This window comes from Carcharodon carcharias, chromosome 12 (genome assembly GCF_017639515.1).
Source record: "Carcharodon carcharias isolate sCarCar2 chromosome 12, sCarCar2.pri, whole genome shotgun sequence".
NCBI lineage: Eukaryota > Metazoa > Chordata > Chondrichthyes > Lamniformes > Lamnidae > Carcharodon > Carcharodon carcharias.
In genome coordinates, this window is record NC_054478.1 from 55,806,092 (window position 1) to 55,832,816 (window position 26,725).

At 44.3% G+C, this 26,725-nt stretch overlaps 1 protein-coding gene across 4 annotated transcripts in view; it reads left to right on the forward strand.

Annotated features, from left to right (window-relative positions):
- The window catches only part of cfap221 (cilia and flagella associated protein 221), a 236,769-nt gene that overhangs the window by 200,102 nt on the left and 9,942 nt on the right, over positions 1 to 26,725 (forward strand). For all 4 annotated transcript variants that reach the window (XM_041200050.1, XM_041200053.1, XM_041200051.1 and 1 more), the window contains 4 exons: positions 1,605 to 1,748; positions 2,786 to 2,886; positions 17,890 to 17,985; positions 21,413 to 21,523. In XM_041200050.1, the coding sequence (XP_041055984.1) occupies positions 1,605 to 1,748; positions 2,786 to 2,886; positions 17,890 to 17,985; positions 21,413 to 21,523 (452 nt within the window). The remainder of the gene's footprint in view (positions 1 to 1,604; positions 1,749 to 2,785; positions 2,887 to 17,889; positions 17,986 to 21,412; positions 21,524 to 26,725) is intronic.

A 26,725-nucleotide genomic window follows, 5' to 3' on the forward strand; every position in this document is an offset into this window, starting at 1 on the left:
GTAGATATCACTACCTATCCAGGGGGATGGTGGCCTAGTGGTAATGTCACTGGGCTAGGAATCCCAAACCCAGGTTAATGCTCTAGGAGCATGGGTTCAAATCCTACTGTGGCAGCTGTTGGGATTTAAATTCAATTCATTCTTTTCAAAAAATTATGGAATTGAAAGCTAGTCTCATTAATGGTAAACTATCATCACGTGGTATTTAATTGAGGCAGCAGATGTCTTGCCCCGTGAGACCCCTTGTCACCTCCCTTAGGGAAAGCCCACTGAATTAAGTGGCACTCAGACACGTGACAGGCCAGTGGCGGAGTCTCCTGAGATCAAGGACGCTAAGGGGAAAGCTGCCAATCAATCAGAGGCTGTCAGCTCTATTGAGCGAGGCCGCCACCAGGGAGGCAATGGCTGCTGTCAGTACCACACCCACCTGAGCCCAAGGATCGAAGTGGGACCGAGGCACAGGTGAGTGATGGCAAGATGGGGTTCATAGGGGAGGAGGGTTGGGGGGGTCAGCAGCAAGGGCTCTCCGTGGGCCACCTCTTTCCCAATGCCAGGTCCCTCAATCAGGTACTGCGTGCCTTTGAACACAGGACCCCTCTGGCCAGGGTTTGCTTGTCATAGTCCCCACATGGTGAGCCTACCGCTTGCTGTTATGTTAAAACCAGCGACGGCAGGATAAGGATCTTAAGCGGACATTAATGGAGGCCCCTTAAGGGACTCAATTGGTGGCGGGGCAGGAAGTCTGTCCTCCAGCCTTCCCATCAAGTACTTAATCTGAGTGGAAGTGGAAAGATGGCGGGTTTCCTACCCATTAAACACCTGCCTGATTAAATGCCTTTCCCATAAAAGTCACCACAGGGCAGGTTATTGAATTTCACCCATCGACTGTTGTAAAAACCCATCTGGTTTATTAATGCCCTTCAGGGAAGAAAATCTGTCATCCTTACTTGATCTGGCTACATGTAACTCCAGACCCACAGCAATGCAACTGCCCTCTGAAATGGCCTACCAAACCACTTCAAATAAGTTGAAAGGACAGCAGTGGTTCAAAAAGGCAGTTCACCACCACCTTCTCAAGGGCAATTAGGGATGGGCAACAAATGCTGGAAGTTTTAAATCGGAACTGATCTCCCTGAGGCATCACTTAGCCTCAAGGAGATCTGTGCGCTCCTTCGTGTGCATGCTCCCGCACTTCCCCCCCCAATGGCGGATTATTTTTCCCCAAGACCCATTACAGAGCCCAAGACAAAGAGTAACCAGTAGTAAGGAAAATGCAGGTTGATAGTGGAACTACTCACTGAGGGAGCACGGACAATACTGGTGACAAAGAGGTCTGCAATATGCTGATGAACATTAATATGTGATAAGTTACAATTTGTAACTTACATTTCGTTTGTTGTGCTGTGGGTGAAGAAAAACATTTCTAGTAGCATTGGATTGGCTGAAGTGATCAGAAAACCTACCATGAAACTTCAGTTGGTTAAATACTAGACACATATTTGCATAAAGATATATTAAAAATAGATATGCGAATAAACATAAAGAAAATTAAGCCTATATTTCACTCAGCAATGTTCAAAATGTTTATTCTTGTCTTTTGCTAGAACGCTGCTCCTGATCTTTATGCACATAAGAGGTCTTTTTCATATGCTGAAACAGACCTAGAATATTACCTTTGTCCTCTACCAAGATATCACATAGAAGGAACCAATGTTGACAGCACACAGAAGAAATTTCTTGATCGAGATGTAAGGCCCTGTGGTGATTTATTTTTTATAAGTTTATTAATTTTATATGAATTTCTGTTGTAGTGTTGCATTACTTTTAGTTAACATTATTCTGCTGAATTAGGCTATGGAGAAAAAAAAAGAACATCAAGCAGCCTCTCTAACCACTACTTGTTATTCATGGGCAGAATTTTGGGCACGCACCCGACCTGAATGAGCATAAAATGACGCACAATGACGTCACACGAGCATCCTGATGTCGTCACACACTCAGGCGATATCTCGGTTGGGAGTCAGCAGCGCGCCCGCCAACAATTAACAGGCCTATTAAGGCCATTAAAGATCTAATTGAATTAAATGTTTCGCTGCCCATTTGGTGGGCAGGTGAAAAAGCCAAGCGGCCTTTGGATTTTTTGCAAAACCATGGGTGGGATGAGGTTTCTATCTGTCGTTAAAATAAAATAAAAAATGTTCAAACTAATTTCTAACATGTCTCTGCTCATGAGGGGACGTGTTGTGAACATTTTTAAAATCCTTTTTTATTTTTCAAACTCTTCACCTCCCTGAGGCAGCTCTGCTCCTCAAGGAACTTTTTGCGTGAACTCACCCTCCTCCACCCACCCCACAACAGGCAGTGCTGAGCCATGCAGTGCGCATTTCATGCTGGGCAGGCATTAATTAGCCTGCTCAGCATGAAATCGCAGTCGGGGCCCTTATCACAGGCGGTGGTCGGCTTCCCAACCGCTCCCGCCAAGCCCCCCCACAAGGGAAACATCCTGGCCCATGAGTTATGTGACAAAGTGTGGAAGAAAGGTGAAAGTAGGTTCAGTCTCAGCTGTAATGAAAGTACCTTTGAATAGCCTGCCAAAACTCACTTGGCTAGATTTTCTATATGGCCTTTAATTGAACATAGTTGAGCATTTGCCAGATTGTTAATTTGCTAGCCCCACCTGATTTTGAAGCGTCAACTTCTTTGGCATAATGTGAGTGGGTTCCCGGCAGGTAGAGAATGTGACGTATTACCAAACCTACTAATCGTATTGTTCTTGATCAAACAGGAAATAATGAAAGGTCTAATGACTTGGAAGAAGTTTCCTTCTGCTGTTCTTTCATCCTTATCCAGCTCCGACTTTCTAACTAGTACGTGGGTGCCACGATGGTATGTATTAATAAAACTTTAGGTCTAGGCATTTGCTGGAACTTCTAATTTTACTTTTAACCATTTACAAGAAGCAACACCAAAAATAAATGCATGCTTCAAATAGACTCCTTATTTAGTCATGCAAATTTCCAGTTTAGTTACAAAGAATTCTTTTAATGATTTAACCAAAACCCATTTGCCTACTCAAATGGGCATAAAAGATCCTATGTCACAAGTCAAAGAACAGCAGGGTGTTCCCATGTTGTCCTGCTCAAGCTTGTCTCTGCAACTAACATCACCTGGTAATTAAAAGCAAAATACTGCAGATGCTGGAAATTTGAAAGCAAAACCGAAAGTGATAGAAATACTCAGCAGGTCCAGCAACATCTGTGGAGAAATAGGCCTGAAGAAAAGTCATATTCAACTTGAAATCTTAACTCTGTTTCTCTTTCCATATATACTGCCAGACTTACTGAGTATTTCCATCACTTTCTGCTTTTTTACCACCTGGTAATTCCTATATTTGACATTGTGGGGCTTTGCAAATTGATTGCCCACATAAAAATGGTCAATATACTTCAAAAAGTAATTAATTGGCTCTAAACTATTTTGAAGCATTTTAAATAAGGTTAGCTGATTAAATGCAAGGTCTTCCTTTACAAAGAGGCGGCACCATGTTAAATAAAGCTGGCAATATTCACGCATCACACAATGGATAAAATAAGTGCACTATAGTTGATTTAATCATTTTATTTGTCACCTATTAAGGTAAGAGTGGAGCCAATCATAAGACAGAAATAGATGGCATTTTAAAAACTGAGAATGAATGACAGGAACAGGTATTTTGGGCATGGCTACTTTAAAGGTAGGATTTGGAGTTTTGAGAAATGGTAATATATGTGGCACTCAATGAAAGCCATCTTAACGGCTCATTGTTGATTATCATTTCCATCCTCTGAGTCACCTTTACTTCAACCATATGGGCAACTTGCAGGCTGGCTAATTAATGACAAGGGCAATCCCTCCAGGCATGTCAGGATCCCAGGCACATTTGATCTACAACAAAAGCCATGGCACCACAGGAAACATTATTGAGCAAATCGATCAGCAAGGTCAAGCAATTTTGCTGTTGGCTGCACCCTTCCAGAGGAGCTTTGCAGCACATCCTGAGGTGGTATGCAGATTCATTCCCAACTGCTGCCCACTTCACCACCTTGAGAAACCAACTCTTACCACCACCTGGGCAGCAACAAGTAAAAAAAGGAGCAGGAAAAAGAGAAGCAGCAGCCGTCGGTGTCCCCAGCAGACAAATCTAGGAATACTTCTTGAAATCAGCCATTCTAACACCAATATGCCAACTGTCCCACAATTCTTCCTACTGTCCTTACTAGCACCATCCAATTGCCTTCCTTCAGTCCAGGCTTATGGTTTTTGCCCTCACTTCACTACTAACTACAATGCTTTTAATTTATAAAGCGACACCAATGTAGTAAAATTACTCCCAGGTGCTTCACAGGAATATTATCGGACAAAATTACCAACACCAGCTCCAGAACAAAAAACAAATTTGTCCATCAGCTCAATTACATTTCTATCCAGTAGTTACGAAAAATAATGAAGAATCTTCCTTCTGCCAGCTCTTAGTGCCTGTTTTGCATACTCCTTTCCAAGAGTTCCTATGAACAGTTTCCTCAGTGGCTGCAGCTTGGAAGATGGAAAACTACAGAACTTCCTTTGAGTACACTTCAGATGGCTGTATTAGATGATCTCAAGCAGCTCTGGATCTTGAAGGTCAGGCTGCAGTTTGTGGATCTCACTCTTGGCTGCAGCAGTCTGATCCAGCTGGCTGTTTAGCACTCTTTGGAGGCCCCTGTCACAATTAAATCCCAGAGCCAGGATTGCAGCTTTCTGACCTTCCATTTGGAGCAGCCTATGCTGAGGGACTTCAATGATGTAGAGATATCAGAGGAGTTACGATTGTTCTCAGACCAGAGAAAGTTAAACTGAGATGTGGTCAAAGTGTTCAAAATTGTGATAGGACTTGTTAGAGTACTCAAGGAGAAACCATCTCCACTGGCAGGAGGGTCAATAATTAAAGAGCATAGATTTTAAGAGATTGGTTAAAGAACCAAGGGAGAGATGAGAAGAAATACTTTTAAACAGTGAGTTGTTAGGATCTGGAATGCACAAACTGACAGGGTAGTGGAAGCTGATTCAATATTAATTTTCATATGGGATATAAACATTGTCATGAATGGTGAACTTTACAGGATAACTATGCTTTTAAATGTCCCCATTAAACACCTCAGTTCAGAGAAATGCCCATGTGATCCAGTTGCCACAGGGAGATAAACTCAAACAAAAACTCACTGAGGTATCGAGTGACAGTTTTAACATCTTTCAACACATTTCAGAAAAACCTACTGCTGTGGAAAAACAGGGAGTACTGTTGTGTGTTAATGACCAGGCAAACGTGCCTTGCTGATGATAATTATATCCTGGAACACTCATATGGAGTGGAATGATTGTCAAAGGATACTGGGAGTTTCGAGCTGGCATGGCATCGTCCGTCATCAGGAAATTCATCCCTTTTTTAAAGTGTATGGTCTCTACAGGGACTGTAACACCTTAAAAAAGGAAAAAGTTGCAGGCATATGAGGAAGGAGTAAGGAATGGGAGTAATTGGATATCTGTTTCCAAGAGCTGGGAGAGGCATAATGGAACAAATGCCCTCCTTCTGTTCCATGAGATTCTTATTTAGAATACCTAAAAAGCAGAACAAAAATAGAATGAGATAAAAGCAAAAAACTGCAGATGCTGGAAATCCAAAACAAAAATAAAAATATGTGGAAAAACTCAGCAGGTCTGACAGCATCTGTGGAGAGGAACACAGTTAACATTTCAAGTCCGTATGACTCTTCAACAGAACTAAGGAAAAACAGGAAATAAAATGAGGTCAATGTTACTGAAGTTTGTAGTTTGAACCACCCAAGCAGGATACTACACTACAGCTTCAGCCAAAGTCTCCATGATCAATACCATCTGTTACATTTTTTTTGGCCATACATCCTATGAAATCCTATGCTTCACAAATTTATATTCATAGGAGGACTGAACATGTAGCTGGCCAATAGAACCTTGGGAAATATGGCCTAACAATGGCAGAAGAAATGTGACACCAAGAGAGGCAATGTCAATGTAGGGATATTCGGAAGAAGCCCTATGGGAAATAATTATTTCCAAATGCCAAGCTATCACCAATCCACATTGTGACACTTATGAAACTCCACCCTTTGCTGCACCCAAAGACAACACAATTCCTGAACAATGGCTGAACTGCCTTGTTGCTGCTCCCTCCCTGTATTTAACACTTGACAGCCAACTCAGTAAACATTGTGCATAAAATAGGGAAGTAAAAAGATTAAAATTTATTTGGTGGTGTATAAGTTATGAATCACAAAATTAGACCTTGTAATGCCATGGCTTTAGTGGCACCGGAGGATGGTGAGGCTAAAAATAATGCTGCCTGTGCTGATTACTATGCTTGGGAGGGCGGTAGCGTGGGCTGTAATGCATGCACCAGAAAGATGCAAAGTGATTTGGTGCATGACCTGCTATTTTGGACCTCTCAGGTCCTGTTAGTGCCTTCTCTTAAGCACAAACAACTAAGCATGTGTTCAGGTGCATGAGTGATTTTGTCGCCACCCCCCCCCTCCCCCCCCACCCCCCGCCCCCACTTTCACCACTGCCACCCATGCTGCACCCCATCACGTGCCCCTCCCCCACCAACCACCACCATCACTAGTGCTATTTAAAGAGATCAGCATGGGACTTTCAAGTGAAGCTATTTTGACTTCCTTTGCTTCTGCAGAGTTAGTGGATAGAAGTACTGTGTACTACATTGTTGGCAGAGCTCTCACAAGTTGTTGGCGTCTGAAGGAAGTGATGCTGGATCCTTGGAAGATGTTCAGTAGAGTTTGAACACTTCTGAAAGCTTGCTCTCCTGGGACCTATACACTGTATTCCTTTGGGCAGCAGCACAACAGGGAAATGGAACACAGTCGGAATAGAGGGTTTGCTGTGCACAAAGGGAGGCAAAGGAGGGCTCCCAGCAGAAGACCATACTCACCTAGCATTTAGAGTATTTGGAGAGCATTTCTATCTACATCTCAGCCAGGATCAGTATCTGAGGCTGCTTTAATTCACCAAGAAAGTTGTCACTGAACTTCTCTAATTGAACCTACAACTGCAGAGCAGGGTGAGGACGGCGCTGCCAGTGACCATCAAGATTGCTAAAATGTACCTGGTCAGCTCAATAAAAGATACTGGTACCCCATTGGGGGAACAGGATGCCACTCCCAATTTTTCACCCAGCAGTTAGGAATAGTGCCTCTATTGTGTCAGTGCAAATACAGGCTGCCTAGCCCAATTTATTTTTTTATTCGTTCATGGGATGTGGGCTTTGCTGGCTGGGCCAGCATTTATTGCCCATCCCTAGTTAAATTTGAGAAGGTGGTGGTGAGCTGCCTTCTTGAACTGCTACAGTCTATGTAGTGTAGGTACGCCCACAGTGCTGTTAGGAAGGGATTTCCAGGATTTTGACCCAGTGACAGTAAATGACCTGTCACTGCCATTTGGGACAGGGTCAACATCTTTAACAATCAAAGTCAAGTGGTCCTACTCTACTGCACCTCTGGAAGTTAAGCTGTTCACCAACTGTAGGGTTCCTTCAAGGAGCTTCTGACCACATACTCATGCCATCACTAAGACCACTTGTTTCCACCTCCGTAATATCGGCGGACTTTGCCTCTGTCTCAGCTCATCTACTGTTGAAACTCTCATTCGTGGTTTCCTTACCTCTAAAAGCAACTATTCCAACACAGTCCTCCTGGTCTCCCATATTTTCCCCTCTGTAAACATGAGGTAATCAAAAACTCAGCTTCTCATGTCTTAACTTCCAGCAAGGCCCGTTCACCTATGATCCCTGTGCTTGCTGACTTACTTTGACTCCTGGTCACGCAACATCTTGACTGTAAAATTCTTATCTTTGTTTTGAATTTCCTCCATGACCTTAACACTCCCTATCTGTATAATCCTCTCTAGCCCCACAATCCTTCGAGCCATCTGTGCTCCTCTAATTTTAGCATCTTGTGCATTTCCAATTATAATTGCTCCACCATTGGTGGAAATGTCTTCAGTCACCCACACCGCAATCTCTGGAATTCCCTCCCTACACCTCGCTGCTTCTCTACCTCACTTGTGTCCTTTAACACACTTCTTAAAACTTACCTCCTTGACCAAATTTGGTAATCTGACCTAACATCTCCTTCTGTGGTTCAGTGTCATATTTTGTTTTATAATGCTCCTGTGAAGCGCCTAGAGATAATTTATTATGCTAAAGGTGCTATATAAATATAAGTTGTTGTTGTTCAGGTGCTGAAATCAACGCCATGACCCACATGGACATCAGGGACCAGATTTTCTCCTTTGAACTGGGAATCATGGGCAGAGTTTTCTGCCCACCGGGCAGGTGGGCCCAACCCAATCTCCGGCGGGTGGGGAGCCGATCCCGCCGAAGAAGCGGGCCCCGCCACCATTTTAAGTGTGCTGGCCAATTAAGGCCCACCTAGCATGATGCCTGGTGGGAAGCACTATGCATGCGCACAAAAGAGTGCACATCTCCCTGCAGCTAAGTGCTGCCTCAGCGAGATCGCTGAAAGTTGTGCAAAGATTAAAAATAGAAAAATTTTAAAATCCTTAGCATGTCCCCCTCGTGTGACAATGTCATACGAGATGGGACATGTTAATAAATTTCACTAAAACTTTATGAAATTTTTTCAAGCCCTTCATGAAAGCTCATCCCGCCAGTGGATGAGGTTTCATGTTTTTTCAGAAGCCCGCTGGGGCTCCTGGTCTGCCCGCCAACCTTAAGGTTGGGCGGGCAGGTCCTTTAATTCTTTTAATTATCCTGTCAATGGCCTCAATTGGCCATTGACAGGTCAGTGGGCCCACAGCTGATTTCACTGTGCCCCCGCCTTCCTGAAGATTTAAATGGGGCAGGATGACGTCGGGGGGAACCTCCGATGTCATCCCATGTTATTTTGCATGTCGGCGAGCGAGCCCCGTACTCTGCTCACCGACGGCAAAATTCAGCCCCACGAGTCCAAAGATTTTGTGACATTGCGATCTTGCCTCCTGCCTGGCAGTGCCCTCCCAAGATATTTTCGTGGTGGGTTGGCAGGGACAGGCTGGAGTCAGGGCCACCACCTCCCGAGGTGGGAAGGCAGGCAGATACCAAGGCAGGCAGGCTAGAAGGCCCTCCTCCATTTGCTGGGACATCGGCTCATACCGTACATGAGTGTTTAGCACCCTAGCCCCTCACTCCTCACCACTGACAACTGCGCCCCGCCCCCCACCCCCACCCCGCCGCCGCCTCACCCAGCATTCATTCTCCATGCTCCCTCAACCCCTCCACCAAGAATCTTGGAATCAGGTTGCTCCACCTCTTTCTCCTCCCATCTGACTCAGATTTGCCGAGTCGGAATGGCAAAATCCAACCCTGAGAGATTGCACTCAATATTAAGGCAATAATTAATCACAGAAAAAAGTTAATTATTCATGTCAATGGCTGCTATCCAGGAAGCCGCCCTCATGTTTTATTGTACAGCAGTTCAGATATGCTGACGTTTTAGACAGAGAAGATACAATGGGGTGGGTTTTTTGGACACTAAGGTTAATTTCTGTACCCATGACTGTTGACCTCAGTGTTGGAATTCCTAACAGCAGATGAATGGCTTGAACTAGAATAACAAGAATTTGTGTGCTGATATATTGTTGTGATCACCTGTTACAGGAAAGTGTTCCGTTCAGTTTTGACATATTGAAAGAGTTTATGTGTAAAGACAACGGTGTGAACATTGCCTAAAATTGAATTTTTCAAAGATGTGATCATTCCCAACTAAGGGTTGTGTCATCCTCTTGAGCAAAAGTGAGGAGCACACTGGCCTGTGTCCCCCTTTTTAAACCAGAAAACATCTTCCTCATTTGCATCCAAGCAGAAGGAACCTGGTTGACTATATTGACTGGATCGCTGACCTTTCTCTTGTCTATTTTATAATTTCGTGGGATGTGGACGTTGCTGGCCAGGCCAGCATTTGTTACCCATCCCTAATTGCCCTTGAGAAGCTTTACTGCCTTCTTGAGCTGCTGCAGTCCATGAGGTATAGGTAGACCCACAGTGTTGTGAAGAAGGGGGTTCCAGGATTTTAATCCAGTGGTAGTGAAGGAATGGTGATATTGTTCCAAGTTGAGATGGTGTGTGGTGTTCCCATGCATCTGTTGCCCTTATCCTACTAGGTGCTAGATGTTGCAGGTTTGGAAGGTATTATTGAAGGAGCCTTGGTGAGTTGGTGCAGCGCATCATGTTGATGGTACACACTGCTGCCACCGTATGCCAGAGGTGAAGGAAGTCAATGTTAAGTTGGTGGATAGGGTGGTGATCAGTTTGGCTGCTTTGTTCTTCTTGAATGTTGTTGGAGCCACACTCATCCAGGCAAGTGGAGTGTATTCCATCACATTCCTGACTTATGCCTTGTGAGTGGAGGACAGCTTTGGGGAGTAAGGAGGTGAGTTACCAACTGCAGAATTCCCAGCATCTGACTGCTCTTGTAGCCACAGTCTAAATGGTTAGTGTAGTTCAAATTCTGATCAATGGTAACACCCAAGATGTTGGTGGGTATTTAAGCGATGGTGATGCCGATGAATGTCAAGGAGAGATGGTTAGATTCTCTCTTGTTGGAGATGATCATTGCCTGGCACTTGTGGGGCATAGATATAGTGCTACTAGACACGCATCAGCCAAAGCCTGAATGTTGTCTGAGTCTTGCTGCATATGGACACGGACTCTAGTATCTGAAGAGTCGCAAATGGTGAACATAGTGCAATCATCAGCGAGCAACCCCACTTCTGAGCTTATGATGGAAGGAAGGTCATTGATTAAGCAGCTGAAGATGGTTGACCCCAGGACACTACCCTGAAGAACTCCTGCAGCGATGCCCTGGAACTGAGATGATTGGCCTCCAAGAACCACAACCATTTTCTTGTCTACTAGGTATGATCCAACTAGCAGAGAGTTTCCCCTCGATTCCAAGTAACTTCAATTTTACTCAGGCTCCTTGATACCACATTCAGGGAAATGCTCTGTTGATGTCAAGGGCAGTCACTTTCATCTCTAAACTTGAATGAAAGGGACAGTAACAATGTCAATGCAAAATTGGATGAGTAATAGAAAACAGCGATTAATGGTTCATGGATATTTTTCCGGCTGGTGGAAGGTTTGTAGTGGAGTTCCCCAGGGATCGGTATGGGACACTTGTTTTTCCTGAAATATATTAATGATCTAGATCCTGGTGTGCAGGGGTCAATTTCAAAGTTTGCGGATGATGCAAAACTTGGAAACATTGCAAACTGTGAGGACGACAGTATAGAACTTCAAAAGGACATAGACAAGTTGGTGGAGTGGGCAGATAGGTGATAGATGAATTTCATTGCAGAGAAGTGTGAGGTGATTCATTTTGGTATGGAGAACATGGAGGGACAATATAAAATAAGGGAAACAACACTAAAAGTGTGCAGGAGCAGAGGGACCTGGGTGTATATGTGCATAAGTCATTAAAGGTGGCAGGACAGGTGACCTTGGCAGTCGTTCTCTGGCCAGTGGAGCCTGTGCTGGCCCCGCCTGGGAGGGAGCAGCCAGTAGCACATCTGGCATCTCCATAGTCATCGCTGCTTCATCAGATGTGGTATCGTCATATCTGACCGTGGCGGTCACTGGCCAAGGGGCGGAGGAGTTGCTGCTGTCACCCAGAGTGCCCTGAGGGGAGCCCGCAGAAATGACAAGCAGCTTGTGTGCCAACGTGAGGTCATTCTGGACCTCCCTGCTCACTACTGATGGTTGGGCGCCTAGCTGGGATACCAGGTGCCTCATCCATTTCCCACATTGGCACTGACCACCTGAGGCCTGTGTAAGGGCTTGCAGGTCTGAGCGCAACCCCAGGGACCCCTAACTCTGTCCCTGAAGCTGCCTGTCCATTTTCAATGGAGGAGGCACAGTGCGCTCAGCCATGAGGGTCAACGCAGTGCTCATGCTCCACATGGACTCCTCCACAACAGACACCATGGCACACACACCCTCATGAATCTCTGCCAGATCCTCCCGCATATCCTGCTGGACATCCAGCATATGCACCCAATGGACAACGCCAGAGGCTCATCATCTGCCTTTGACTGAGCATTGTCCTGATCCCCAGCAGCCCTCAGACTGCTGACGCCCTGGGCGCACTCTGCCTTTGTCTCCACCTCAAGCAAGTGTAAAGTGCCCTCACCAATGTGCTACAACATTCTAGCCACTGATCTAATGCCCACCAAGGTGCTGGTTTCTGCACTGGTGCCTACTTCAGACAGCGTGTGTGATGCAGGTGCAAATGAAGCCCGGTGCTCCTCCGGCGTCGGGGATGGCCCTTTGGGTCCATAAACCGAGTGCGTGCTGGTGAACTTAAAGGGGAGAACAAGGACATGTCATTAGTTAGAGTCACCACACTGTCACTGTGCATGCCAGGCACCCTGATAAGACAAAGGAGATCTGCATCATAGTGCCATCGTCTTTGAATGATCAATGGGGACTCTAGATTCAAGGCTCCCATCAATGAAGAGACTACACAAGAATGGTTGCACAATCTGAAACTCTCACCTCTGTGCACTGCCCTCTTACCTTCATCTGGCACCCCCGACTCTACACTCCCGGTTGCACAGGGAGCTCTCAAACTCTAGGGTGTCCCCCTCAAATCTGGTGAGCAGCAGCAGGTTAGGCAGACCTTTGCCAGTACGTGACCTCTCTGCTTGCTTATGGCTTGTCTTCTCCTGAAATGACAGAGGAGCATTGGTTAGCCCACTCTCTACCTGCAGCACCGTTGCAGCCTGGCTAACCCCAGCTGAGGAACACCTCGCAGGGCACATCTGAGTTGTGGCCCTTGAACCACAAGGCACTCAATCCAAGCAGCCAGGGCTCACCCCTTTGACCGGCTCCAGCGTCATTGACAGCAGGCACTCATACTCTAACGCCCCTAAGGAGGGGACGGCCACATCTTTTCATTTCTGCACACTGACCCATGCCAACACAGTACTCACCCTTCCTCAGCGCAGCCGGTTATTGAACCGCTTCCGGCACTGCATCCATGTGCTCCACACCACATCATGGCTGCTCACCAGTGCTGCCACCTTTCCCCATGCCTTCTTTTTGAGGTGCGGTGGCCTCCTCCCATCTCTTGAGACAGGGGTGTGCCTCCTGTCAGCCACCTCCTCCAGCAGGATTGCGAGGCACTCATCCGGAAAGCTGGGGGCCAAGTGCCCACCTAAACTGCCCTCCCATCTGGCATCTCCAGCCACACTCAACTTCTTCAAAACAATGCAGCACAGAGCCATTCGGCGGCTGCCTGGACTGTTTTTAATCCGACTGCTGGGTCACCAATGGACCTAGCGGCTGACAGGCCCCTGCCCCCTCTCGGCTCTTCCCAACCAGCGAAGAGCCGCATACCATATTGGGTTGGCCTTAATTGGCCCGCCAGAGTGAAATCCCAGTCAGGGGCCGATCGTGAGCAGTGGGCCATTTCCTGGCCGTTCCCGGTCCCACTTACTGCGCCTGCCTGCCTGCCAATCTCAAAATTCAGCCCGATGTTTACAAAAATGGTCCCAGGGATGAGAAACTTCAGTTATGAATATGGATTGGAGAAGTTGGAACCGTTCTCTTTGGAGAGGAGAAGACTAAGAGGAAATTTGATAGAGGTGTTCAAAATCATGAGAGGGCTGGACAGAGTAGATAGGGAGAAACTATTCCCGCTCCAGATCGAGGACAAGAGGGCACAGATTTAAAGTGATTTGCAAAAGAAGCAAATGCGACATAAGAAAAAGCTTTTTCACACATCGAGTCATTCGGGTCTGAAATACACTGCCTGGAAGTGTGGTGGAGACAGGTTCAATCGAGACATTCAAGACGGTATTAGATGATTATTTAAATAGAAATAATGTGCAGGGTTATGGGAATAAGGCAGGAAAATGGCACTGAGTCATAATGCTCATTCGGAGAGCTGGTGCAGACATATTGAGTCAAATGACCTCCTTCTGCACTGTAACAATTCTGTGAATTCAACTCTTTTGTCCATGTTTGGACCAAAGCTATGATGTGATCAGAATCTGTGAGGCACTGGTAGAACCCAAACTGAGCATCAGGGAGCAGGTTATTGCTGTAGAAGTGTTGCTTGATAGCACTCTTGGTGACACCTTGCATCCCTTTTCTGATGATCGAGAGCAGTCAGATGGGGTGGTAATTCACCAGATTGGATTTGTCCTGCTTTTTGTGGACAGTACATACTTGGACAATTTTCCACATTGTCGGGTAGATGCCAGTGTTAAAGCTGTACTAGAACACCTTGGACAGGGGACCAGGTAGTTTAGGAGCACACGTTTTCAGTACTATTGCTGGGATGCTGACAGGGCCCATAGCCTTTGCAATGTCCAGCGCCTTCAGCCGTGTCTTGATATCACGTGTATTGAATCGTATTAGCTGAAGACTGGCAACTGTGATGGTGGGCATCTCAGGAGGAGGCAGAGATGGATCATCCACTTGGCACTTCTGGCTGAAGATACTTGCAAATGCTTCAGTTTTCTTTTTTGCACTGTTGTGCTGGGCTCCCTCATCATTTAAGGATGAGGATATATGTGGAGCCAACTCTTCTGGTTGGTTATTTAATTGTCCAACCACCATTCACGACAGGATGTCGCAAGACTGAAGAGTTTTGATCTGATCTATCGGTTGTGGGATCGCTTAGCTCTGTCTATCACATGCTGATTCAGCTGTTTGGCATGCAAGTAGTCCTGTGTTGTATATTCACTAGGTAGATGCCTGCAGGTGCTGCTCCTGGCACGCCCTCCTGCAATCTTCATTGAACCAGGGTTGATCCCTTGGCTTGATGAAAATGGTAGTGTGAGGGATATGCCAGGTCATGAGGTCACAGGTTGTGGTCGAATGCAATTCTGCTGTTTCTGATGGTCCACAGTGCCTCATTGATACTTAGTTTTGAGCTGCTAGATCTGATCTGAATCTATCCCACTTTGCATGGTGGCAGTGCCATACAGCACAATGGAAGGGTATCCTCAAGACAGGACTTTGTCTTCACAAAGATTCTGCAGTTGTCTTTCCTACTGTGCTTTTACTGGAGGGTAACCTTCAATAATTTGGTCAATTTTCTACAGCAGGAACTCCCAACATTTCAGCATAATGACTTGTGGAGCAGTGTTGCCCCAAGTAGTTAACTTTTCTGCCATCACAATTCCCCTTTAATAGTTAGCTGCAAAACTGGCCAGATTTATGTTTCTCAACCGTGTGTGTTATAGACCAATCTATCTGGACAAACTTTACATGAAAAATAGTCTAACTAGAAAGAGATAAGCAGATAATCAACACAAACATTTGCCTGGCTTAGCTTCTAACCTCCCAACACAGCCTACACCAGAGATCAGTTCAACTCCAATGATTGACCAGCAAAATTGGGACTTTAATATACTGGGATTAAAATAGCATTGGGGTTTGTTTTTACATTCAAAGTACCATATAAATGCAAATGATTGATTTTATCAATGTTGAAATTCAGATGACAAATATCCTGTCCAGACAAGTAAGGGCTTAAAATCTGGGCCTGAATTTTTCAGATGGCGGGGTGTTCGTTCTCACCAGCTGAAGAGTCGGCAAGGAACACATCCCTGCCGACTCCAACTGCCCCACAGCCAATTTACATGTTAATTGGCAGAAGGTGGGACTTTTGTCCCTCACTCCGGAGGAAGTCCCGCCTTAGAGAGCTGCCGGCCAATCTTACTGGCCGGCAGTTCTCCAGTCCATGCAATGGACAGAAGAGGAAGTTCAAGAAGACATTGGAGACTAAGTCCGGGAACCAGAAGCCCAGGTAAGTTGAAGGGGTCCCAGGATGGGAGGGTAGAGAAGGCCTGGGGGTTGGGGGGTCGGGTGCGTGAGGGGGGCAATCGGGGTCTCTGGGGAGAGGATGGGGGCTGCATGAATGTCCGGAGGCCACCAGGCCTTAAAGGGGGTGGGGCGGGCATCCAATTTCAGAAGGGGACTTCTGATGGAGGTACCTCCCCTTCCCGCCCGCGATGTAACTTTGTTGTATTTCGGGCTTCCCCTGTGGAGGTTCACTCTTCTCGCCAGCCTAAAAATTAAGTCTCGGGGGGCAACGGCTATTAATTAGCTACTTAAGGGCCTCAAATGGGGCAAGGGCAGCCTTCCTGTCCAAGGCCTTGCCCGTCCCCACGTAGAATCGCTTGTGTTCGGGACGGGCGGGAACCCGGAGGGAATCCCACTGTTCAATTTCAAGCAGCCCCCCTCGCCCCCCCACCCCCACCTAAAAACCGTTGGTGGGGGATCATAAAATTCAGGCCCTGAAGTCACTTTTAACTTCTTTTACTACTATTGAATGGTACACTTTAGGATAGTTCGCAAAATTTAAGAAATAATAAAATGCCTAACAATTTCTATCTTCAGAGTATGAAGTTGTGTATTAACTTAACTTTCGGTTCTAAGTTTCCCCACTTAGGAATTCAAGCCGTTTTACTTTGTCTGCTTACAGTTCTGTTTGTAAGATAATTCCAATGCTTTGATTTAAACAAAAATAGGTTACTTATAAAGAATGTTTGCATTGCTTTAATGGTTTCTTTTTATCTTGCTGTGGGATTATTTGCAAAGTAGCCTTTTTGGATAACCAGGACAAGCTATGCTCAAAGATGTTTTGAAGCAGTGTTTGGTTGAGAGCATTCTCACTTGTGTTCTTGGGAGATGAGGTTATTTGAAGACATGTACTATTTTACCAAGTTTAAGCCCGTTATTTTCTTTGGCTTAAATATGTCAGGAAACTATTGCACTGGATTTAAAAAGTACAGATATCCTAACAATGAAGATAATACTGTTTATAGCATTTATCAATTCAATTTAGCAATGTTTTAAAAAGTTACAATCAGATATATCTGATAATTACTTGAAACCATGCCTCTCATTGGCAGTATTTTCAGATTTTAATTGGGTTTCTGACACATTTTACATTACATTACAATTTGAATAAGAACTTTAAGCACTGGGTTTGACCCTTCCCCAGTTAGCTGATCTTAATCAAGGCAGGGGTAAGGTTCTAACAGTTGGCTTCAGCACCCATGTTGGAGAGGGGGAGAGGAGCCAAGGTTCCCAATTCTGATTATTATCCAGTAGCTTCTATTGGAAATGTATGTGTGTAGATATTGAAAAAAGGTGGAATCAACCTTAGACATATGGTCTGTGAACATTTGTTGCTAAGACTCACATGAATAATAGTCAATTAGGCATGTTACAAGAGTACAAGAAAAGTAGCGCAGAAATGAAAGTCAGCCACTTATTATTTTGTTTCCTTTTTTTTTACTCCTGCCTCAACTGATGGTGTTGATGGATGCTGGGATATAGTTGCACTATCTCATCCAACTGACTTTTATCCTACATGAGCCTAAATGGGGAGCAAATTCTGTTCCTCTTAACTAAGCCACCTACCTAATTCAAATTAACTGATCATTCAAATACTTTTGAATGCAAAATTTCCACATTTCTATGCTATTTATATTACCAACTGAAAATAAAAAAATGACTTCAAACTATCAGAATTAATTGCTAATTTACATGGAAGGCAACTACACAGGCCCAAGTCCATCATTAGCTACTAGATAGCAATCGAAAGTAGGAACCCTGACTGATTTTTACTTTCACTTTCTCTGCCGGGGCGGGGGGGGGGCGTTGAGACAAGTTGTCATCCAACTGATTTACTAGTGTTCAGTGTTGCTTCTAAAAGGAAGCAAATACTGCATTAGAAATTAATCAGATAATGTATGCATTGCTTATATTTAAGCATTTATGGTTATTAGACATTTCTGTTTCCCTAGGCATGATCGATTTGCATCTGATATGCTTCCTGTTGATGCTCCTTTGCAATTGGATAGCCTGTCAGATAAAGACAAGGAAAACATAACCATGGAAAGGTATGGTAAAAGTATCTATCTTTACATTATATTAGCCATATCCTTCCAATTACATAAGATGATGGAAGTGCAGTAAATTAGATCCTGATGGGATATCTTCAAATGGTGCACTTTTGTTGATGGCTGAAGAGACTAGCCCATTACTCACTGGAAAAGATTTTCTGTACATTGTCTATGGATGAGCAAACACCTGTTAGACCTACATATGTATCAAGAGCAAAATGGGAAAATTCATATTTGGTTATCTTCATAATTAGCAAACACAAGAATAAATAGCATGAGCCGATTAAAGGAAATTTGCAAATGCATTTGTGTCAGCCATGGCTCAGTTGATAGTACTCTTGCCTATGAGCCTCATAGTTCTGGGTTCAAGTCCCACTCCAAGCTTAAGCATAAGCATCAAGGCTGCCATCCCTGTTGGAAGTGCTATCTTTCTGAGATGTTAAACTGAGGCCTCATCCATCTATGTGGGTGGATGTAAAAGATCCCATGGAACTATTTCATATAAGAGCATGTAACTATTCCTGGGTTCTGGCCAATATTTATCTCTCAATCAACATCACAAAAGGAAAAGATTATCTGGTTGTTATCATGTTGCTGATTGTGTGTTTTTCTGAGTGTGGAGGTGCCAGGTGGAGGGGGAGTGTGGGGGCAGGGTGGTAATGTAGCAGGGGAGTGGGGAGAGCAGGGGGAGGGAAAAAGGGCGGGTAGGAAGGGATGGGAAGGGGAGGTCAGGAAGGGGGAGGGAAGAGGTGGAGGGGGCAAAGGGGGAAGGGGGTGAGGGTGGAAGGGGGAGGGGGTGAGGGGGGAGGGGCAAGGTAAGGACTTCTTGCCGGAATTACAAAGTCAGTGATTGAATAAAGAGGGATAAGAGAGAGGCATTCACTGGTGTTCAGTGAATTGACAGCGGGTACAAACTGGCTGAGAAGTACTGGTGCCTCAACTGGCAACCACTCAGAATCTGGAAGCTCCTACTTGATTTCCAAAGGCTCCAGTAGAATTGCCAGTTTATTCGTTACTTCCATTAAAATCAAGCTGAGACCAGATTAGCACCAATTAATGCCAGTTCAGGCTTCAATTGGTAGAAATGTTGTTTCCTTCTGAGAACCAGTACATACCCTCACTGAGCAAGTGTCTACTATGGCCATTTTTGTCTGCCTACTACCTTGTTCATACTAAAAAGAACATTTGGAACCTTATCAAAATATCTAAATCTGGGTCTTATGCTGTGTAGGATCCCTTTAGCTACTAAAGGGGGAGCATGTATTTCTAGGGACACTACCTACTTTTCTCGAGTGGCAGTTTACACTGCTCCAAAAGATCATTTGAGGCTGAACCTGAGCATGATATTTGCACAGGCTGTGGAAGATCTGATTTACACTATTTGTCTAGATCCACACTGACCACTAGTATCTCAGAGCTTGTGCCCCATGCCAGTGGGCGACAAGGAGTGTCATAAATGTTGCCACCTCTCTGGGGATGAGGCTATGAATCTTTAGGATTGCTTCTATCACTGGTGGATGAGAAAATGGGCCTGCTATCCATGTTAGAGCAAGAAAAAGATTGCCAGAAGCTGGTCCTGCTGGGTCAGCTATTTCATTGAAACTAGAGGCACCACAAGCCACTAAATCACCAGGAGTATCTTCTCAGCATGATCTCACTCAGGCTGTACCTCATAGAAGTAGAAGATTAGAAGCTAGAGTAGAAGCAAGTAAGTTATCTGGCACAAAGCTTAGATAACATAGTTAGCATGGTTTTAAAACATATTTATTGAATTGAATTGTTAACAGCTTTGATGAATATTGTTATGGAAAGTAAATAGCTTCTGAGTTTTGTTTTCTGAATGCTTGTAACTTATTGAAGTTGGCTGATTGCAGAAAATAAGTAGGTTACTTGTGTTGTGAAGGAAATCTCGAACAGTTAAGGACTTTGTTAAGGTGAGGGGAAACTTTCAGGCATAACATTATTTTATTTAGTCTTTCAACTTTTATTAATAAAATACTAGGTTCTAAGTTGTCACCTCTTTACCCTAGATATTTACTCTTCAGTTCTTATCTTCTCCTGCCTTTGCACCTCTTCGTACTGTGGAATTGGAAGTCTTTCCCCAACTCCACCCCACCCCCACCCAATTCAGTTACTTAAATCAATATGTATTTTTAAATATATCAGTAAAATTAATGATCTCATTTACCTTTCTCAAATAAACTTCAATTAGTTGAATCAAACTGCCTATTTCCATGTTTAAAATTCTATCTTATGGTATAATTCACGGAATATGTTCTGTGCTCAAGCTGTTGACCCAGACTCATATGTTCGATTGAGCTTTGAAGTGTAAGCCCCAAGTAATTTTGATCTAATCCTTCATTCAAAGAATGATACATCTGTTTATAAAATATATTACTTTACTTTGCCTGCCTCGCAAAAAACAGATGATTTTAGTTTTGATTCATAAATCAAAGAAATTTAGTTATAAATTATATAAATATCAGTCATTCCTGCATTGAAAGAATGCATTGAAAAATCTTGCATAATACAGAAAAGTGGAGTATCAGAAGCAGTGAAACCCTTAGTATATCATGTAATCAAAATAATGACCTTCAGATGAAATGTCTAACCTGTGGCCTGAAAGCAATAGTATAGACAAAATACAAAACATAGAAATAAAAATACAAACTGAACAAAATTAGACCTTTGTTGCATTAAAAATATGGGGCAGAATATTGCCGTCGACTTGCGGGAGCGGGCCCAACACGCTGACGCGCAAAATGATGTCGGGCGTGCATCCCGACATCATCGTGCATCATTTAGACATTTCATTTGGCAGGCACACACCAGAGGCGGCTGTGTGCCCGCTGAACTGTCAACGGCCAGTTAAGGCCATTAAAAAAACTAAAGTTGTTTGCAACGCTGCCTGTCCTTAAGGCTGGCGAGCAGGCAAAGAGCCCAAACGGCCTTTGTGTTTTTCAGGAAACCTCATCCACAGGCGGGATGATGTTTCCTGACTGTTTTATAAAATAATGAATTAAAATTTGCTAAATTCACAAACATGTCCCAGCTTAAATGACACTGTCACATTGTTGGACATGTTTAAATAATTTTGTTCCTCCTTTTATTAAAAAGTTTTACTATCAAATTAATCTCCCTGAGGCAGCTCCATGCTTCAGGGAAATTGCTGCGCATGTGCGAAAGAGTGCACGCCCCAACTCTCCCTCCTCCCCTGGCCTACACAGATAGCACTGAGCGCTACTAGCCACACGTTACGCTGGGCAGGCTTTAATCGGCCTACCCATGTTAAATGGCAGTGCACAGCCGATCACGGGCTGCAATCGGCTCTGCGCCCACCCCTGTCCACTCCCACTCAGCCCGCCCAATATAGGTAAGATGCAGCCCATGGTATTTGCAATAATTGTTGTTGTTTGCATCATAGCTCTGGAGAAGTAATGCTAACACCAGAAATGTTGGAAGCTGAGTTCAGAATGATTCAAAGTTCATTCCCAGTACCAGAGGGTCCAAAGGATGAAACAGTAAAAGTGAATGGGTAAGTATTTTATACCACATGTATATTGTCTGAGATGAGGGGAATTCTCACATCCTTCAAATTGGAAGAATTGTTTGGAGTAACATTCAATTTAGGCAGAGACAGAAAAAGTGTGGTGGTATTGGATGGATCTCCTATTATTCACCCATGTTAATGGAAAGGAAAATCAAGCAGCATGTATAGTGGACAGCTGATCTGATACTGTCGATGAATTTAACCTCATTATCTCCTGGAAAGTTTTAGCTGTGATTTCATAGAGGATTTTGAACTTGAGTAGAATTTCATAGGAAAAAATTCCTCTAGTCATTATGTGCAGCAATCATAAAAACCTGTTAATAATGTCAGCACATCTGGGATATAGGGTTGTTCTTCTTCCATGATAGGACAAATTGTACTGTAAGTAATCCAAAGAGAGAGAGAGAGACAATGAAAGAGATTTACTAAGACTATGCCAGGGAGGATGCTTCAGTTATGAGAGATATTAGAAAAACTGGGAGTCTCTTCACTATAACAGAGAAGTTGGGGAGAGACCAAATGGAGATATTGAAAATTATAGTTGGTGGGGATAAAATTGGACCTCATTGCATCTATTTTTCACCCACTGTCCCTAAAAAAGGCATTAGGCTCCTTCAATATTTTAATAAGTAGCCTAACCTCACTTTTAGGGCTCAAACCTGACATAGCTTTATGTTAAACACAACAGGTCTTGGAGCCCTAACTACATCAAGAATCCCAACCTTGTACTTATAATAAAATCAGAAACTGCTAGAAATACTCAGCAGGTCTGGCAGCATCTGTGAAGGGAGAAATAGAGTTAACGTTTCTGGTCAATGACCTTTTCATCCGAACTCCTCTGGATCAACCAGCCTGTTCTGATCATGGCATGAAGTGTTGTGGGGCTGAGTCAGTTAAAATTTGCATCATTAAAATAAGCCTAAAAACATAGTAAACACACACTCATTAAATTGGGAAGCAAATACCAGATATTTATGATGAAGTAGCTAGTAGCCCAGTTTGCCCATAGCTCTGTGGAAAGCTTGGGTGGATTTTTGTGTGTAATCGCCTGATGTTAATAGGGTATTGCCAGTCTTTTTTTGCTCTAGAAATCAAGATCCTGTGATATCACATCAATAGCGCCCTGATTGCCATTTTAGGTAGGAACTGGTTGAAGCTTGCTTAGTTTAGGTCTCGTTCAGTTCCATAGGGGATAGAAGAGATGAGGCCCTCAAAAGATCAGTCTTCAATTAAATAATGAGCACCACTGCCTTCGTGAGCTCTCCCCAAATGAAAGCCCCACCTTGCCCCACCCTATAAATTACCTGGCTGTTATCAGCTCCAGTCCACTTTTCAAGCTTCAATCTGGCGAGCTGAATCAGGACATTTGTGTGGCACATTATAATTCGTCTACCAAATAAAAATGACGCCTTGAAATGACAGAAGCCTCTTCACCAAAGGAATTAGCAGCTGACCAGTGCACTTCATCAGTTAGCCACCCGAAAGTAATAATCTACCCCTTGAGTATGAACCCACGAATGACAATGAATTAATAAACTCTGATTATATAAGAGCTGCCTAACTATTTATTAAAGACAGGTTTAATAATTATAATGATATGGGTTCCGTTGGTAGCACTCTAGGCTCTGAGTCATAAGATTGTGGGTCCAAAACAAAAGTACTGAGGATGCTGAAATTCTGAAATGAAAATAAAGGATGTCAAAAATACTCAGCAGGTCCAGCAGCACCTGTGGAGAGAGAAAAGAGATTGCGGGTTCAAGCTCTACTGTAGATTTGAGCACATTATCTAAAGCTGATATTTCAGTGCATTACTGAGGGAGTACTGCGTTGTTGAAGGGCCATACTTTCATATGGTGCTGTCTGTCTGTTTAAGATTCCATGGCACTATTTAAAGAAGAATATGGAATTCTCCAGGTTAAATTTCTTCCTTGCCCATCACAATCAAAAATAAATTAGATAATTCAGTTGCAGTCTCTGAGACCTTGCTGTATGTAAATACACTGTTGTGCTTGCCTATGCCATATTCCTTGATTCCATTAGTGCACAAAGATCTATCAATCTCAGTTTTGAATGTAATAATTAACTGGGGAAAATTCATTGAGAGCACCCTCTGAGTGAAGAAATTTCCCTACATCTCAGTCCTAAATGCCTGACACTTTATCCAGAGACTATAGACCAGGGGAAGCAACAGCTATTCTGTCATGCCCTCTAAGAATTTTAAACATTTCTATGAGATCACCTCTCATTCTTCTGAGAATATAGGCCTATTCTAATCAATCTTTCCTCAGAGCTCAGGCCTCTCACCCAGGAAATCAGTCTGATGAACTTCATTGTACTCCCTCCAAGGCAAGTATATCCCTCCTTAGATATAGAGACCAAAACTGTACATAGCATTCCAGGTGTGGTCTCACTGAAGTTCTACACAGTTGAACCAAAACACCGTGGGCATAAAATACAGATCCGATGCACCATCTCCAGCACTGAACTGAACGTCCTCCTACAGTGTGCACTGCACACTGACTGGGCCTATTTATCAGTCCTGTACTGTTGCTGTCTTTCCTCCTGAGGCTGTTGTGTTTGGACAAGCATCAGTTCTTAGATGTCTGAAAGCAGAGATTAAGAAGGGAAAGGTTGTTATGAGGACAGGAAGCAAGAGGACCAAGTTCATACCATCCGCAGCTTGGTCATCATGCCAGATAGCGGGAAGGTATGCTGGGAGTGGAGAGGGGGCATTAGGCAGGAACATACTGTCTTCATCAATGTTCTCAGCAATGCCAGATGATACGGACTTTGTCGCTGCTCATCTCATGATGCAGAGAACTATCTCCACTGCAGGGCTCAGGAGGTACAGGCATCCTTGCCCTCCATCAGTTCTGCTCTGCATCTTTCTAATGTGTGCCACTTTGTCCTGCAACAGGGAGGGAAGAATGTCAGTAATTATAGCACTGTGTTTGAGTGATGTGCCTGCCACAGCTGAATAGCTGGAAGTATGTGGAGGCAGCGAGAGGTGGGTGAGGTTGACAGCATCGGTAAATATGTGAGGGTGAGGTGGAATATTGGTTGCCAGGTAAGAGTCCTGAGTGCTAGGGACTGATACTGGGTGAGTTATGGAGGTATAATGCATCAAGTAGTCTGGCCAAGCAATGGATAGGAAATGTCATCTGAGATGTTTTCACTGACCATACACATCATTACACTTCTTGTGGCATTGGTGTCAGGTCCTTAGGGCCAGACACCGGGAATTGCCTTCCCTGGCCACCTACTCTAAATTCCTTCTGAGGGTGTGCCTAGAGGGCCACGTGCCCTCCCTCCATTCCACTCCCCCCCACCTCCAAAGGAACACAATATTTCTCCTCCTGTCCGTGACCCTGGAACCCTATCTCTGCCCTGGTGTTCCATTGCTCTGGTTTAGAATTGTAGCAATAGTATTCAGCAGCAGCCTTCTTTAGCTCAATGCAGCTTACCTCTAAGAGGAACAGACTGCCTTTAAGAACAGAAGGCTGGCTGCACGTCTTGCTATTGGCATGCACTGCTTAGCTCCCTACTGAGTACAGGGGCAGCCAACAGTGCAGCCCTACACTGCAACCTGTTAAATGAGGTGGCAGCATAAAACTTCAACAGGTGTAGGGTAGGTTGCGAATTGTGACCCACATGCCCAAAAAACAGCATGAAACAATTTTTAATCCATTCATTCTTATGCACCAACCACTTTGCAGTAAAGGCTAACAAACCATTTGCTTTTCTAATTCCTTGCATTTCCTGCATGTTAACTTTCTGTGATTCATGTATAAGGACCCCTAAACCCTTCTGGTTTTCAACATCTACCAGTCGCTCACCTTTTAAAAATAATCTGCTCTTCCATTATTCCTGTGAAAGTGGGTAATTTCACACTTTCTCACATTATACTCCATCGTCTTGCCCAATCACTTAAGACCTCTATATCTCTTTGCAGCCTCTTTGTGTCCTTCTCACATTGATCCTTGTGGCACTTCACAAATTACAACCTGCCATTCTGAAAATAACCTGTTTATCATACTCGATCCTATCAGCCTTCGCTCTCTTTCTTATAGCTGAGGTAGAGCAACAACGATAAATTTACATGGAGGTGGTTAAGCGACATAATTATAAACAAAAACAGAAATACCTGGAAAAACTCAGCAGGTCTGGCAGCATCGGCGGAGAAGAGCAAAGTTGACGTTTCGAGTCCTCATGACCCTTCAACAGAACTAAGTAGAAATAGGAAAGGGGTGAAATATAAGCTGGTTTAAGATGGGGGGATTGTTGGGACAAGCAAGCAGTGATAGGAGGAGATAACCAAAAGATGTCACAGACAAAAGAACAAAGAGTTGTTGAAGGTGGTGATATTATCTAAAAGAATGTGCTAATTAAGAGTTGAGAGCAGGACAAGCAAGGTAGCTCTAGTGGGGGTGGGGTGAAATAAACGATGGATGGAATACATTTAAAAATAATGGAAAGAGGTGGGAAAAGAAAAATCTATATAAATGACTGGAAAAAAAAAAGGGAGGGGGAAGAAACAGAAAGGGGGTGGGGATGGAGGAGGGAGTTCAAGATCTAAAGTTGTTAAACTCAATATTCAGTCCAGAAGGCTGTAAAGTGCCTAGTCGGAAGATGAGGTGCTGTTCCTCCAGTTTGCATTGAGCTTCACTGGAACAATGCAGCAAGCCAAGGACAGACATGTGGGCAAGACAGCAGGGCGGAGTGTTAAAATGGCAAGCGACAGGGAGTTCTGGGTAATGCTTGTGGACAGACCGAAGGTGTTCTGCAAAGTGGTCACCCAGTCTGCGTTTGGTCTCTCCAGTGTAGAGGAAACCGCATTGGGAACAACGAATGCAGTAGACTAAGTTGGGGGAAATGCAAGTGAAATGCTGCTTCACTTGAAAGGAGTGTTTGGGCCCTTGGACAATGAGGAGAGAGGAAGTGAAGGGGTAAGGGTTGCATATTTTGCGTTTGCATGGGGAGGTCCTGTAGGCGGGGGTTGAGGTGTAGGGGGTGATGGAGGAGTGGACCAGGGTGTCACAGAGGGAACGATCCCTATGGAATGCCGCCGGTGGGGATGAAGGGAAGATGTGTTTGGTGGTGGCATCATGCTGGAGTTGGCGAACCACCAAACACATCTTCCCTTCACCCCCCCCGGCGGCATTCTGTAGGGATCGTTCCCTCCGTGAC